This window comes from Citrus sinensis, chromosome 6 (assembly GCF_022201045.2).
Source record: "Citrus sinensis cultivar Valencia sweet orange chromosome 6, DVS_A1.0, whole genome shotgun sequence".
Classification (NCBI taxonomy): Eukaryota; Viridiplantae; Streptophyta; class Magnoliopsida; order Sapindales; family Rutaceae; genus Citrus; species Citrus sinensis.
The window spans coordinates 10,724,127-10,741,172 of record NC_068561.1 but is presented as its reverse complement, the minus strand read 5'-3'; the positions used below and the strand labels follow the sequence as shown (position 1 = coordinate 10,741,172).

The 17,046-nt window shown below is 30.8% G+C and overlaps 1 protein-coding gene, 1 long non-coding RNA gene and 1 other non-coding gene across 3 annotated transcripts; 1 reads left to right on the top strand and 2 right to left on the bottom strand.

Annotated features, from left to right (window-relative positions):
• The first annotated feature begins 11,724 nt into the window (after positions 1 to 11,724).
• LOC102606885 (putative serine/threonine-protein kinase) lies at positions 11,725 to 14,781 on the top strand. The gene is made up of 6 exons (XM_006481386.4): positions 11,725 to 11,971; positions 12,091 to 12,206; positions 12,310 to 12,526; positions 13,582 to 13,819; positions 13,934 to 14,084; positions 14,371 to 14,781. The coding sequence occupies exons 1-6, from the start codon at positions 11,887 to 11,889 to the stop codon at positions 14,632 to 14,634; spliced, it is 1,071 nt and encodes a 356-aa protein (XP_006481449.1). The 5' UTR covers positions 11,725 to 11,886; the 3' UTR covers positions 14,635 to 14,781.
• LOC102606658 (uncharacterized) lies at positions 14,081 to 16,012 on the bottom strand. The gene is made up of 3 exons (XR_008055597.1): positions 15,534 to 16,012; positions 15,220 to 15,275; positions 14,081 to 15,132 (listed from the first exon to the last, which is right to left on the bottom strand). It is a non-coding gene; the product is annotated as an uncharacterized LOC102606658 (long non-coding RNA).
• MIR160C (microRNA MIR160c) lies at positions 15,337 to 15,440 on the bottom strand. The gene has a single exon (NR_161490.1). It is a non-coding gene; the product is annotated as a microRNA MIR160c (primary transcript).
• Positions 16,013 to 17,046: the final 1,034 nt, after the last annotated feature.

The following is a 17,046-nucleotide window of genomic DNA, read 5'->3' as shown; positions in this document are numbered from 1 at the left end:
AAAAACCCCACTTTTTATTATAATTACAATTAAGACTAAATACGATTAATATAATATATCCCTTGCATCTATATTTTCTCGTTTTATTTTCTCTCATTACTGGCATTATCAAATTTTTTTCTTAATCAAATTCTCTATATTTTTATTTTCTTCATTAATTACACAATCTATTGCTTATGAGTAAAATCCAGCCAAGCAAATTATGGAACAATTTGGAATATTTCAATTTTTGCTGTATGAGAAGAGACTTTCTACCCAAGAAAACTCAAGTTTAAGCCACTCAGCTTTAGCCTGGCATCCTGCACATACTGATGCTCCCTTGGCTTCTTAAATTTGCATTTATCATCAGATAAATTTGGCAAAACCTCGTTATTTATTTATTTTTTTTCCCAGATTAACTAGTTTTACTTTTTTAGCTTAACTGATGTGTTGTATATGATTTCGAGTTTTTAATGGAAAGGCTTACTTTCTAATAAATAAATAAATAAACTGTTTTAATCTTGGGGCTTTCTTTTTATCTGGTCCATATTTTTTTTTTTACCTGATTAATTGTTTATCATCTATAGAAATTGTTTGCATAGAAGTGAGAAGATAAATGGAAATTGAGAGACTCACAAATTAAATGTGTTTTTTTTTGAGGCAATAAATTTAGTATAATTGAAACTTGAAATAGGCTTTTAAAAGGATTGTCGAGGGATGTTATTGTATACACACACACACACACAAATAAAAAAAAGGGGTTTCTGGACAATTTCACAGGATGTCAATAGTCTAACTCTTAACTAAAAAGACAATTTAAGATTGAGTCCTGCTATTTACCCCGGGTCAAACCCCGAAACTAAGTGAAACGACGCCGTTTTCTCTTTTTTTTTTTGTTTTCATTCTATCTAAAACGACGCCGTTTAGTTAGAAAAAGATTACCTCTTATTTCCTTTCTTCATCCTGGCACTATGAGATGAGATTGATCGTTTTTTTTCTTCTTCATTTTTTCTCCGGTATGCCGCTCCGTGAGCAAGCAAGGAGTGAGAGAATAAAGTGGGCTGTGGTGATGTTAGAATTTGCACCTATTTGTATCTATTTAGTGAGTAGCCTGCTAGTTTTTTTGATCTTACGTTGTTTTGGTTCCATGGGTTTGAGAATTTCTCTACTGTTCGTCACTCTGGTTTTGCTTTTTTATTGGCTTTGTGAAACACTTTAAATTGGATCGTATTTCGTTTGGCTTTTCTCCAAAGTAGGACTCCAATTTTGGGTGCGCATCCTCTGCCAGTTATGCATAAAACTGGGCTTTGGTGGGGGTCTGATCTTCGCCCTTGGGTTTAAAAGTGTGATGGCTATCGGTGTTGGTGGTGTCGATGGTTGAGAAATAAAAGGAGAATGGCTGTGAGACGAAAAGGAAGAGAAAGCAATTTGGGGCTGCATTAACCAAGCTAAATCGATTTGGGGTTGTACAGTTCGTCAAATGTCTTCTTAGGCATATAAGTAGGAGCTCTTCCATGCCAACATAGCTATTTACAGGACATCATATTCAACCTCCAGAACTACTCATGGCGGAAGCTTACCAGATTGGGGAGGTCCCTTGATTGAAGTCTCTTAATGTCATTAGCAGTCACCTTACATGACTCCAAAGTCAGTGATCTTAAATTCTTCAGTGGCTTCAGGTGACGTAATCCTGCACTTGTTATCTGGGAATTTGAAACATTCAAAGAGACCAACCCTGTTAATCCTGTATTTGCAAGAACAGAAGTTACGACAACAAGGTTAAAAGATCCCCACAATATATATGAGTATATCAAAAAACGACGTCGTTTTAGGGAGAATGAAAGAAAAAAAAAAAACAGATGAAACGACGTCGTTTGTTAATTTCGGGGTTTGACCCGGGATTTGACTCGGGGTAAGTAGCATTTTCCTTTAAGATTTTATTGCAGAGTTGAGCATTTGACACCTCTAAAAAAGTACTTATAAAAACCCATTCTCCAAAGATTATAGATGGCAAAAACTTGGGCCGATCTCGAGTACCCTGATCCAGCTAAGCATATTTTTGAACATCTGGACTAGGCCTAAAAAAGCCCAGCACTACACCATTTTTTTTTTATACGCACTTAAAAAACTCATATTTTATATTTTATAATATATACATGTATATTTTTAATTTATTTTATAATTTTATGATTTTAAATTTTTTTAATGAAATTAGACTAAAAAATATGAACTTTAAATATTTAAAATTTTAAATATATGTGATAATTGGGCTAAATAAATACAAATAACTAAAATAATATACATTTTATAATAATTTTTTTTATAAAATCTAAGTTTTGAGCCGGACCGGGTAATGCAAACCCTGCGTCGTCTGGGCTCAGGCTGGGCACATATTTTGGACATCCTATGGTAAAAATATCCTATTTAACGCAGTAATTATCCTAAATCTAATAACACTGCAATTACCCTTTAGAATAGATTTCTCCATATATCTTGATTTTTCTTAATAAACCTCGTAAGCCATAAATTATAGCTCTCCCCTTGCATCAAATCATTTGTTCCCTGTAATTCATATGAATAAATTCTAACAATTAATTTTCAATGAAATTATATTTGACCAACAGTTAACGATCAATTGAGAGAGAGAGAGAGAATCGTTAAGACAATGAAGTGGGGTGGCAAATATGAATTTTAATTTTGCTGAAATTGTTATCTGATAAATCATATCTTCAATTGGATGCAACACTGTTAAGCTGTGGCTATGGAGGATACAATCAAAATGCAATTTTTCTGTGGTCTCTTGGTGATAATGGTTGAATTAGGCAAATTAATACTTACCCATCACCTCTTCTTTCTCCAGCACCATCATAATCTCCACCTTTATTTAAATCTCAAAACTTGTAATCAAAAGAGGGTGTCGTATTCGTAAACGAACTCTTTTCTTTGGAATATATTCCGTCTGTGGGTGTAAAAGATTTTATCTGAAAGTGTTTAATTGTAAAGAATTCATGTGTGAGTTTAGTCAATATGAATTTGTAGTTTATTTTAATTTTCAATCGTAAGCACAATGTAATGGCACATCCTCAATGGGCCGAGCAGGACCCAGATCAAGACTTGATGGACGGTTGGATTGACAGATGCATGATGTCGCGTTGATGCAGTGGATGCCAATATGGCATGGTACTCTGATGTGTTGCTGAGGTGGTCAGTTAATGATGACGTGCTGCCGACATGGTGAAATGTGGCTTTGCTCTAAAAATTAATTAGGAACAATAATAAGAGTAATGCTAAGAATTCCAGCAATAAAGTACTACCTTTAGTCTCAATTTATGTCATTACGTGGCATCATCTATTAGATATTAGGATAATAATTTTATCAGTTATAAAGTTAACTATCCAATAAACCGATAAAATATAATAATTGGGACTGTATTGTTGGAATTCCGAACATTATCCTAATAATAATACATCTAAAACTACCTTGACTCAATCCGCAGATTTAACGAAACGAGTGTCTAACCACCCAGTCAATCTTACATTTTTTAATTATTTGCAGATTATATTTATTTATTTATAACTAACCGTGCGTAATTTATGAAACAACATTGATATTTAGCCCTAAACTTCATACCGAAAATAACGTTTTCTATTAAAATCAAACCAAAATCGAGAGGTGGTCCATCACCCACCAACTCTCTTTGGTCGATGCCATCGTCCAGGTTCGGAGATGGACCATCATCCATACAAATAAAAGTTTGATATATTTGGTTTAACGAATTTTCGGACCCAATATCATTTTTTCTTTATAAAAATATTATTAAACTAAATAAACTTTCAATATCAATTATTTTGGTCCATATCATTCAAACCCTTCAATCCATTTCATTTGAAGCTTTTCAGATTTTGCATATTAAATCATATAAGAATTTTTTATTAATAAAACACTTAAATTTCATTTTTCTTCAAGGTTAAAGTCTATGTTTTGACCCTTTATTTGATCATGATCTCATAACATTTACCTTTCTAAACTTTGAGTATGAAAACTATTCGATGATATTCCTTGAAAGGCAAAATTACACATTTTGGTTAATGAAGCTGGGCATTGCCCAAGCAAGAAAACATTTGGTGTATTCCTTTTTTTAAAAAAAAAAAAACATGCGAAATATCAGTTTTCTTTATGAAATATCATTACAACTAAGTAAACTTTCAAGATCAATTATTTTAGTTCTTATCAAACCTTTCAATCCACTTGGTTTTAAACTCTTCATATTTTAAATTTTAAACCATATAACCTAGAAGAAATTTTTATTATAAAACACGTAAATTTCATTTGGAAAATGATGTTTGCCCCGAGTTAAACCCTGAAACTAAACAAAACGGCGTCGTTTTGTTTTGTTTTTTTTTTTCTTTTTTGCTTCTCCAAAATGTTGTCGTTTCACTTACCATTTGCAAAATGAAGAGTTGCACCGTAAATCTCTTCCTCTTTGTTTCTTCATTTCACCCGGGAACGAGACAGATAGAATTGTTTCACCTAGGAATGAGATAGATAGAAGAGCAAGTCATTCGCGATTCGTTTCACCGTAAATCTCTTTATTTCTTCATTTTTTCGTTTCTTCATTTCTTCGTTTCTTCAAATGCTTATTAGTTAAATTAATTGGCTGGGAAATGATGATTCCTCTCCATTCTTTGCTTCAACTGGGTAACACTCTCGCTGCCCTTTTATAATTTTTTTTTCAATTCGTTTTTCCTAAATCAAATGCCTGGCTATAATATCTCTCAGATCTCAAATAAGTTTCAGTCACAAGAGATTAATAGCAAATCACTATTGCCATCAAAGGCTTGGCTATCAATTATTTGCATGTGTCTGAGAGATATATAGATCGGCCAGTGTTTGTTATGTATGAAATATGTACTGCAGAGTGAGAGTTGCAAACGAGCTTGGAGCTGGTAACGCAGAAGGAGCCAAGTTTGCTGCAATAGTATCGGGGGTGACATCAAGTCGTACTTGGTATCTTCTTCTGGGTATTGGAAATGGTAAGTGAAACGGCAACGTTTTGGAGAAACAAAAAAAAAAAAAAAAACAAAACAAAACGACTCCGTTTTCTTTAGTTTCGGGGTTTGATCCGGGACAAATATCAAAACTCATTTCATTTTTTCTTGAAGGTTGAAGTCTGTGTTCTGACATTTATTTGATCATTATCTCATAACATTTACCTTTCTAAATTTTGAGCAGGAAAAATGTTTGATGATATTCCTCGAAAGGAAAAATTACACATTTTGGTCAGTACAGCTGGGAAATAGGCCATCGCCCAACAAAAAAATTTTGGTATATTTAGTCTAACAGAATTTTGGACCAAATATCATATTTTCTTTATGAAAGTATCATTAAAACTACATAAACTTTCAAAATCAATTATCTTAGTCCATATCAAACCCTTCAATCCACTTAGTTTGAAACTTCTAGATTTTGCATTTTAAACACTGTAACTTAGAAGAAATTTTTATTAATAAAACAGTTAAATTTTATTTTTCTTCAAGGTTAAAGTCTTTGTTTTGACCATTTATTTGATCATGATCACATAGCATTTACCTTTTTAAACTTTGAGTAAGACAACTGTTTGATGACATTCCCCCAAAGGTACAATTGCACATTTTGGTCAATGGAGTTAATGGTGATGATATTTGTTAAGTAATTTGCAATCGTTGCTGCTAAATCTTTTTCAATTTTAAGTTTTTTATATTGTATTTATTTTTAATATATTGTGGACTAATATAGTTATTCTAACCATTTTATGTTTTACCAGATTAATATGTGACTAATGTTAAATATTAACGAAAAATTTTGATATATTCTTTTATTATGTGATTAAATATTATATTAATATGTCTAATTATGTTAAACTCTATATAATAATATATTATAAACAAATATAACCTTAATTGTATTATTTTAATTCATAATGAGATGGACAATTTTATAATTAACATATCGGGTTCTTTACCCTTAACCAAAATGTTTGTAAATCCAACCCATTGAGAGTTAAATAGGTAACTTAATTATTTCTACTTTGTTTCTACTGTTTTGGGATTAAATAGGTAACTTAATTATATATTTTTTTATTAATGTTCACAAAACTAAATATTATTATAAGAGGGTAATATTGTGAAAGCAAGCCGAAAGAAACAAATAATTTAACAGTGAGATATTTTGAGATATTTTAAAAAAATACAGGGACTAAACAAATAATAACCTCAAAATATAAGAGTTAAACGAGCTTTTATCCTAGAAACTAAAAAGAGACACTATTCTCATATCAACACATTGAAATTATCCTTGACAACCTCTAGTTTGCTCATGAATATGGCAATTGTAGATAGAGACATACAAGACACATGTATATATAATTTTTCTTGGGTGCTAACGTCCACAATTTATTCACCCTTTATAGCTAATATTGTAAAGGGTTGAGTCCACCCCTAAGGACGATTTCCATATATGTATATGTATACAACTATCAATGCAAAGAGATGTTTTGTGTAAAATTTTAATATACTTACAAATCATGGAAATAGAGTAATGATAACAAGATCGAACCCACATGAATTGTTATAAATTGGAAAGTCTAATTTAAATGTAATTCACTATTAATCCTAGCCAAATGTAATTCACTGTTAATCCTAGCTTCATTGAGCAAATTGAATTTTAGGACAAAAAACTATTTAAACTAAGAAAATAATTAAAAATAATTGAGAATTTAATAAAATAAAGGTTGCCAGGGTTTCATGATTCATCACTATTCAATTAGTAATTATCTAATTATTACTAATCTCAATTTTAGAGTGACAGCTCGAAATCAATTTATGTCACCTCATAAATATAAAAATTAAGCTCAAGTAATTAAATCTAATATAGGTTGTTTTTCATTTTAAGGTAGGATTTCTAAGCATTATACGTATCCTATTAAAAAATAAAGAATTAATAAAGTTTTCTAGACATTCTAGGTATCCAATTTATTGAAGTAGTCAAAGAAAATCACATAATCGTTATTTCATCAAGATTAATTTAATCAAATAATCTCTTAATTACCAAGAATATATGATATTAAAGATGAAAAGATAATTACTAAATCAACATTTGAAACAAAAACCATAAGGATAAAAGCTTGTTTACTCCCTATAAATTTAGGGATAATGTCTGTTTAATTCCTGTATTTTAAAAAATGCTTCAAAATATCACCGCCACTAAATTATTGACACTTCCACCATTATGTTTTTATTTTTTATTGCTTGCTTTTACAATATTACTCTCTTACAACAATGTTTGCTTTTTGGACATGAATGAAAAGAAAAAGAAATTAAATTATCAATTTAACCCCAAAATATAAATAGAAACAAAAAGAATATATATTAATTTTTGTGGAATACTCTTTTTTAGGAGTTAATATATTATTTTTTATTATTTTTCAAAAAATTGGTAATTTAAATTTTTTTACAATATTATTTTTTTGGACATATCCGAGCTTTTACAAAAATTAATATATGTTCTTTTTATTATTTTTTGTTTGGGGTTAATTTGATAATTTATTTTTTTATTACCGTCTAAAGAAAAAAAAAACATTATTGTAAGGGAGAAGCAAGTAAAACAAAAAAAACAAAAAACAAAAAGTAACGGTAGAGATGTTAATAGTTTAATAACATAAATGTTTTGAGATATTTTAAAAAATATAAAGAATAAATAGACATTAATCTCTAATAAGGACTAAACGAGTTTTTAACCAAAACCATAATTATCAAAGAAAACATGTAGCCAAATCCATGTTAAATTCGATTTCTTAGCCGACTCTAATAAGCTAAAGGAATCAATTAACTTCCTTTTTAAATTCAGTGCCACCACTACTTAATAAACCACGGACTTACATAAGTTGAATAAATTAAATTATCCTTTCTAATACAAATGACATTTATCTTCATCCAATAAAGAATGGAAAAAGGACTAATACAAGCATAATAAATAATATAATAGTGTCTCTTTCGATTTTTGAGGATAACAAAAAGTATTGGCAGAGCCAAAAGGAAAAATGCACCCTAGTTAATTAAGTTATGGCTTCCATTAATTCTTAATTTATTTTCAATTGTTATTCTTTAATTAGGCTCTTTTTTTAGGGAAAAGTTTTTTTTCACTCTTAGGGTTTGATGTAATAGTCTATTTCATTCTTACAATTTAACTAATAACTCATTTTTTCTCTACTTTTTAAACAATAGCCCAAAACATTCATCCATTAATTTGTCCTTTGTTTACATAATTTATTGAGAAAAAAAAAGAATTTTCAATTAAGGAGATACAATCATTTTAAAATAAAACTCTCAAACATAATTAAATAACATCTAACTTTCTACTGAAATTTAAAATTTAAGGATAACTTAATGAATAAATAATAAAAACCCTAAATAATGTATAAAATATACTTGGGACAAAATTTAAAAAAAAAAAAAGAACATAGATTTCACAAGCCACTGCAGTGTTTTTCTTTTACCTTATTCCTGACTTTAATATGGTCAAAATAAATAAATAAACAATCAATTAATATTGTTGTTTTACTAAAAATAAACATAAACTTCTTCATTTACTTAAAGAATATATACTGAAGACATAAAAATATAGATTTAATAGACTACATAATAAAATACACTACATTATAACGTGTATTTTTTTTCATCTTTTATCTTATCCCTAATTAGAAAATTATTATTATTATTATATATACATTTATAAAAAAATTTAGCTGACTTCATTAAAAATATTTAATGAACACGCACAAAAGGTAGATCCAACTAAAATATAAAGGAGCCTTAACCCTTCCGGGCCACTAATTTTCCTTTAAATAAACGTCAAGAGTCAAGACCCTTATGAGAAAGACAATAAAACGAATTTGGCTATATCCAAATTCAACAAAATGTTTATGGTTTAGCGGTAAGTATTCTATTTTATGATTTAAGACATCTTGGTTCAACTCTGTACAACCATAAAATTTATCTTTTAAAAGATATTTATGCATATTTCCTTTGATTTATTATTATACTTTTTAAAATTAAAAAGAAAGAATAAAATCTAAATATTTATGTATATTTCTTCTAATTTATTATTAATTTTTAAAAATTAAAAAAATAATTCTCAGTTAAGTGAACAGTTAAAAAAATCCCCTCAATTGAATTAAATTGTTTGAATCAAACCCACCTAATTGAACTAGTCGGTCCGCCAATACACACAGATATGTTTGTTTATACTTACATACACACACCCTAGGGATGGCAATGGGGAGGGGAGGGGAGGGGACCAATCTCCCCATACCCATCCCCGATGTTTTGCATATGTCCCCGTCCCCTCCCCGTCCCCGTCAAAATTGCTTGAGAGAATCCTCATCCCCTCCCCGAATAATAACAGGGGATCCCCGAGGGTCCCCGGTCCCCGAATAATTAATAGTCTAATACATTTTTTATTTTCGATTTTAAATTAATCATATTAAAATAAACTCATACCGCTATTGTAAGCTCGTAACCAACTTTGACAGCACATTAAGGCCTCCAATGTGCTTGGATGAAGTTTGTTATGGCATGAGCTCACAACTCTACCACTAGTGTTAAAAGCTGATTCAGAAGCAACTGTTGTAATTGGAATTGCCAAAATATCTCTAGCAATTCGAGCTAATGTAGGATACCTATTAGCATTTGTCTTCCACCAACTCAAAATATTAAAATCTTCCATCCGAGATATAACTTTCTCATCCAAATATGAATCTAATTCATCTGCAACAACTGCACAATCTCCATTGTTTACATAATCATTAAAACCTGTCATCCATTTGGTTGCTTTCTTATAAGAATCCCCTGTAGATCTAGTAGAAGAACTACTACCAGTATAATCAAAGCAATAAACAGTTGGTGAAAACTTCAATTAATACTCTTCAACTAATTCCCGGCAAAGGGTGACCACTTTCCCAACATACAACTATTTTGATATTTATTATTTTTAACAATATTTATAATTTTGTTATTTATTTATTAGTAATTTTAAAAATAAAAATAAAATTAAAAATTAAAATGGGGAAATGGGTAGGGGATGGGGATTCCACCTCATCCCCGTCCCCTCCCCGAATAAAAAGTTGGGTAAAAAATTTTCCCCGTCCCCTCCCCGAAAAAAAAATTGGGTATAAAATTATCCCCGTACCCTCCCCGAATGGGGAAAATCCCCGAGGGTACCCATCCCCGTGGGGATTTTTGCCATCCCTAACACACCCACATATTCTTTAGCGTTATTTTCGTTTTATTAAGTTATCTTAGATTTTTTTAATTTATGCAAAAAGTCAAAGTTATTTAAATTATGCTAGAAATTTTTTTTTTAAAAACAATTTACATTTGTTTTATTGAAAATTTTATTTTACCCTCAATGAGTTATATAGTAAACTAATTGTATGTTCACGAAAGGGTATCTTGAGTTATCATTTAAAAAGTAAGGACAAATGTATTATTGTTTAAATAAATGAGTTATTACTTTAAATCTCAAGAGTAAAAATGATTTTTTTTCTTTTTTTAAGATTTGAGCTCCAATTATTTCTCGATTTAATAAAATAATTGAATTAATTAAAAATAACAAATAAAAATAACTACTAAAAATATAATTAAGTATAAAATATGTAAATATTATATGCTTATCAAAATGAAAATGTTTGAAGTTATTCTTCACCAAGATATTTCTTCACAATTTCTGAAATAAAGATCTCACGTGGTGCTTGGTTGTTCGAAGTCTCGTACAACATTTTACTCTGTGGGAGTTAATGGGTCAGGACGTCAGGTTAAGCTGTTGCCTTTCCGGGAAAACACTTTTTTTATAGAGCAATAACTCAATTAACAAATTGAAACGTGGTGCTTTTATTGAACTTTTTAGAAAATATATAATAAGATAAATATTCCTGTACGTTCTATATTTTAGTTTAAGTGTTTAGTTTTTATATTTTAACAAATACCTCAACATGCCTTTACTCTTAAATATATTATATTCTTATCTCTTTTTTTTCTTTTACAATAATACCTTTACTACAATAGTTTTGATATTAATTAATTAATTTATTAAAAATTAATTAATTATTAGTAAATTAACCAAAAAAATATCAATCTAAAAGAATTAGTATTTTTATAACCTTATAAGAATCTTACTAATTATTATTTATAAATAAATTAATACAAGTTTAAGTAACATTTAATACTCTTACAACAATCTTACTAATTAATTATTCATAAACAAATTTATTTACAAAGGTAATCCTGAAAGGAAAACAATAACAAAAATATTACACTAATTTTTATTTTTATTTTTAGGCAGAGCAGAGTTGATAAATTAATTTTTTTTTCTTTTCATTAATATCCCTAAGAATCTTATTGTAAGGATCTTATTATAAAAGTAAAGAACAATTAAGGAATATAATTAATAGTAAGGACATCTTCAAGCATTTTTTAAAATATAAGAATTAACATGCACTTAACTCAAAATATAGGGACTAAACGAGCATTTACCTTATATAATATTAACAAAACAAAATATAAAAAATACAAGTGGGATTAAGGCTCCACATACTCAACCAAACATTTGCTGTGGCTATTCATAGGTAGTCCTTATCCTTCAATAATGTAATATATACTATAAACTAAAAAAATAAATGGAGAAAAATTCAAACCCCACTAGTTTAACAAGTAAAAAAATCCAGAATCATTGTCTCTGCCGTGTGAACATTAAATTTTGAAGCCTCTGCTCTCTCTCTCTATATATATATATATATTAGCTAGCTTTCTCATTAGAGTCCGAATTTTCAATATTTGGAGGAAATTTAGGAGTAGCTAAGCTGCAGGTACAAAATGAAGCTGCCTTTTCGTTGCTTAAGCTGCTGCTCCGCTATTTCATCAGAAGCCGCTGCTTCCGCTATGGTTAGAACCGGCAACGGTAATTAAAACCTTCAGCATTTTTTCTACTCTTTGGATTCAAGATTGATTACTCTTGATAGCTTTATTTGTTTTATATATATGTGTGTAATTACATAAATGCCCGCAAACGAAAACCAGGAGGACAAAATCATGAAGTGTTTCAGGTATTTTCTTACAATGAGCTGAGAAATGCTACCCAAGGTTTCTCTAGTTCTAACAAGATCGGCGAAGGCAGCTTTGGTTCTGTATACAAGGTTGACTTAATTTCTTGCCTGAGCAATATCAAATTTAAATACAGGGTTTGATTTAGAGGGTCGTCATTGATTTAGTGCATTGATTGATTGACTACATATGAAGGGCCGGCTTCGAGATGGCACAGTTGTGGGGGTGAAAGTGCTTTCAGTTGAGCTTGAATCAATGAGAGGAGAGAGGGAATTTGCATCAGAGTTAGCGGCTCTATCAACAATCAAGCATCAAAATCTTGTCACACTTCGTGGATGTTGCATTGATGGAGCCAGAAGATATTTGGTCTATGAATACATGGAGAATAATAGCCTTGCCCGTATTTTACTTGGTAGTATTTCCTATTAATCTTCTATTATTTGATTATTTTTAATTCGCTCACTTACTTTTCAAAATTTAAATCCACCTCCATTTTTATTAAAAAGACCAAAAAGAAAAAAAAATCATCCATTAGTCCCCTTTTTTCCCCTTATTTTTATAACAAATATAAAAATTATTTAAAATTTTTAAAAATGAAAAAAATGATATGAAAATAATCAATTTATGGGGGATAATATGAAATTTACCCTTATTATATCATAACATCTCTTTCAATATCACATAAAATCTTGATAAATTCATTAAATATGATAACTTCCTTTTTTTTTCCATAAATACGCCAGCAGCCAATATGATACCTCTTTTATCTTTTATCTTTTTCTAATTTTCTTCACAAACGGACAAACAAGCCAATCCCAATATGGACCAAATATAACATGCATAAAGACTAAAGTACCCCTCATTTCTTGTTACACAATAAACTCAAAGTCAATGAATCAATTGCCTTCCATTTTCTACTAAACACTTCAAGTATATACAAATTAGTACTCTAAATAATATTCTTTTAACTCTAAAAATTTCACATATTCTATGAATCTAGCTAAAATGATAGATGAGTTAATATGAGATTTTGATTGTACGTAGCTTGTCTTTATAATTACAGTCTTCCCAAAGAATTAATTAAATGACATAAAAATGAATCTCAGCATTTTTCTTTTTTCTTTTTCTTCTACTTACGTGAATGTGAACATAATAAGCTATTAATATTCATGTATTTATTTAGTTTTTTAAGAGTTCATTGCTATGAGTTTTGATCGTGTAGGAATCAAGTAATAATATATTGAACATGAAATCAACATTCATTGGTTCATAGTAGAAATCACTAGTATTTATCATAAATGTATTTTGTTTTTTCAAATGTGTAAGTATGTAAAGCCTAAATTAATTTTTTAGCTCCCTACTCGTGGGTGATTAGTAAAAAAATTAAAAAACAATTATTTGAAACCATTTGGTCAAGCCTCTAAAGGCAGAAACATTTTAGTTCTTATACATGCATTTTCATAATAGGCGGGGAGCAAAATAGGGTGAAATTTAACTGGGAAATTAGGCGGGAAATTGCATTGGGAATTGCTCGAGGGCTTGCCTATCTACATGAAGAGGTTAAACCTCGCATTGTGCACCGAGATATCAAAGCAAGCAATGTACTCATTGATCATAATTTCATGCCAAAGATATCCGATTTTGGCCTGTCAAAGTTGCTAAGAGATAACGGATCTCACATTAGTACCCGAGTTGCTGGAACATTGTAAGTAAATTTCCTAATTAATCTTCTTTTATTTACCCTTTCTAATACATGTTACTGGAATGTTAATGATCAGTCATAGCTAATGAGTTAGTTCTGCAACTGTTAATGCGAAAGAGGCTATCTTGCTCCAGAATATGCTGTTAGCGGACATTTGACAAGAAAATCAGATGTTTATAGTTTTGGAGTATTAATATTGGAAATTATCAGCGGTCGACCAGTTGTATCTTTTAATTTAGAACAAGGGGAACATTACTTGGTTCAAAAGGTAAATTTTATTTTCCATTATATTTCTAAGTTTTTTTTTTCATAAATATTGCAACTGTGTTTATCGAGAATTTGGATACATACACTTATATCAACAATATCCGGGGAGAAATCTAACCCTACTCTAGATATTATGGAAAGAGGAAAGAATTCTATATAGATTCGAACTGGTGTCTTCAACGATATTGGGAGCGCCAGCCCACCACTGTAGTTGTAGCCGAATGGCCATTACGTTTTCAAGTTGACTTGTTATCATAATTTGAAAATGGAACTTCTTCTTTTTGCAGGCATGGGAAGTGTATGAGGATAGAAACCTAGGACGACTAGTGGATCCTACACTTGAAATGAACAATCCTGAAGAAGAGGCCGTTCGATTCTTAAAGGTGGGGTTGCTGTGTGTGCAAGAAAATGTAAGGCTGCGGCCATCAATGTCAACAGCAACCAAGATGTTGAACAATGAAATTGACATTCAAGATGCTGAGATTTCACAACCTGGACTTCTCTCTAACTTTATGGATATCAAATTGGGCCACCAAAACATGTCATCATAGAACATTTTCTTCCTCAGCTTGCAGGTTCAACATTCCTAACAGTGATAATGTTTTTGACACTTTTGCTTGTATCGTGGACGTACTAACCTTCCGAACTACAACTATATATATAGCAGCTGAAAAATATAGTGTAATTAAATAATGAAACAATTTAATTATCCGAGTAATTAAAGTAACATACAAAGCATAATCTTCATACCTTGGAGGCATTAATGGGAAAATTAGAATAACAGTTTATGCGCAGTCAAAGCATCAACATCCGCCCCTGCAGCAAAAAACTCCCACAAAAAGAAAACATGAAAGTCAAATTGGTTTTGGTTTTGGTTTCTGATATCATTTTCAGTTTTGAAAGAAAAAGCAAGCTCCTGTTGAGAATTTATACAAATTCAGTTAGCTACGCTGTCCTGTCTTACCTTTGCCAATCTTCTAAGACAGGCTAGACAATAATGTAATCATTTGGCCTTGCACGGATACATCATACTTCCCTTGCCTATGTTACTTAAAATGTCAACAAATAAAAGTGAAAAAATTAATTTTGGCCGTTGAGTAACGTATGAGAGAAACAGGCGTGGACAGAAGATTTACCTGAGTAATAACTTGGCGGCTACCATGGGATAAACATCAAAGGATTTAAAAGCATTCTGTAATTTCCAAAACAGACAGAAAAATTCAAAAGCGGAGCTGCAGCTAAAGCTTTTGACACTAAATTTAGCATGCATGGCTCCTCGCACGCTATCCGCCAAGACCACCAATCTTCTGATGGGCTTTGCAAAAAGCATACAGGGAGCCAGGCATACTATATATCAATCGTCAAACATGCACATCCTTGCTGTACTTCTGAAAATGTATGCAAATGATTAGTATTGCTTGAACATGAATCATAATTTGTTGATATATACCTGTAGTGACAAAGTTATTAGCAGAGGCATTTAAGCAAAGGAAATAGAAATACATACATACATATATGTATATATATATAGAGAAAGAGAGAAAAGAAGTCACTTGCTCTTGATGAATATGCTTTTAATTAGTGATTGTCAAGTTGGCTTCTAGGTGCCTGCATTGGCAAGTAACTTTTGAGTTGTCAATCTGGCAATATTTGACAACAGAGATCAAGAAAACCACTTCACCTGAAAGGACATAGAGTAATAATGAAGCTGTAGGGTTAGAGATAGAGATGAGATTTTTGTTTTCTTTTTCCTCTTTTCTGGATCATAAAGCAACCTAGCTTTCTTTTTTTGGTCTTCTGAAACGGATTTGTCATCAAGTGTTTGTATGAGTTGGATTCCCATATCTCTACACCTGGCTAATTACTTGAATAACACACAGCTTCTGTCTCATGTCCCATTGTGCACTTTGCTTTGTCCTTTCTTCAATATTCTTCTCCTCATCCCTGCCTAAAACGAAGAGACTAAAAAGGATATTTCTCAAGCATGAGGATGAAGTAATTAAAAGAACCAAAATGCTCTTAAATTGCTCGCCAGGACCACGATGAATGTGGCTGCATTGCCTATTAGAACTGAATGATTATATTCCACTACTAACTATGTTAATTGGTCATCAAGTTGCACGTTAAGATAGATCATTGCTTCACTCCTTATTCTTATTTATTTTAAATTGAGGGGAGCTCTTATTTTATTTTATAAATGTAGGTGAGGCCGTGAATGCCCTTTGCGCATGCGGTCACTTGAGCTTTTAGTAACAGTTAGGGACAACAGTTGACGTTTTAAACTCATATAAATGTACATGTACACTTGTATATGTTTCAATAAGCGAGATTGTTATATTATATAATTATGTAACATACATGATTATATGATTATGTATCAACCGTTAGATTTTAATTCAATAGTTGTAAAAATATAAAATTATAAAATTATGTTATTTCCACAGTCATTGAATAAAAATTCAACAATTGTAAAAATATAAGATAATAAAATTATATTATTTTTACAACCGTTGGATTTTCATCCAACAGTTACTATATAACATAACAAAAACCTTCACTAAGAGAAAGACGATAGAAGAAGAACGGTCCTTGAAATGGGACAGCCGTCTTTGAGAGGAGAATATTGGCCTTTCATTAACTCAATGGGAAACGGATAAGAAGCTGCAATTATAATAATGTATTTCCATTCCTTGATAGAAGAAAAAGGCCCTACTCAATGAAAGAGATTCGAAAGCTGTTGTTTGAAACTTGAAGGTGGTCGCAGTTCTATCATTTGCCGGTTTAAAAGAAAAACTAAGCATGGGAATCCTCCTTTTTCCCTGACAGAATTCAGAAGCCAGAGTGGCTCAGAAATCACAAGGGTTCCTATCGTCTTTATGCTTGGATGGGCATGAATTGATGACCCACCGTGTGTGAATAGATTCTTTGTCTGCAGTACTATAAGGAAATATGTCTTTTCTTTA

What these genes read in the sequence shown, in the direction of transcription:
- LOC102606885 (XM_006481386.4), top strand. Translation starts at nt 11,887, where the DNA reads ATGAAGCTGCCTTTTCGTTGCTTAAGCTGCTGCTCCGCTATTTCATCA. An exon ending in ACCCGAGTTGCTGGAACATT is followed by an intron (nt 13,820 to 13,933) that starts GTAAGTAAATTT and finishes TTAATGCGAAAG; the next exon opens with AGGCTATCTTGCTCCAGAAT. An exon ending in AACATTACTTGGTTCAAAAG is followed by an intron (nt 14,085 to 14,370) that starts GTAAATTTTATT and finishes TTCTTTTTGCAG; the next exon opens with GCATGGGAAGTGTATGAGGA.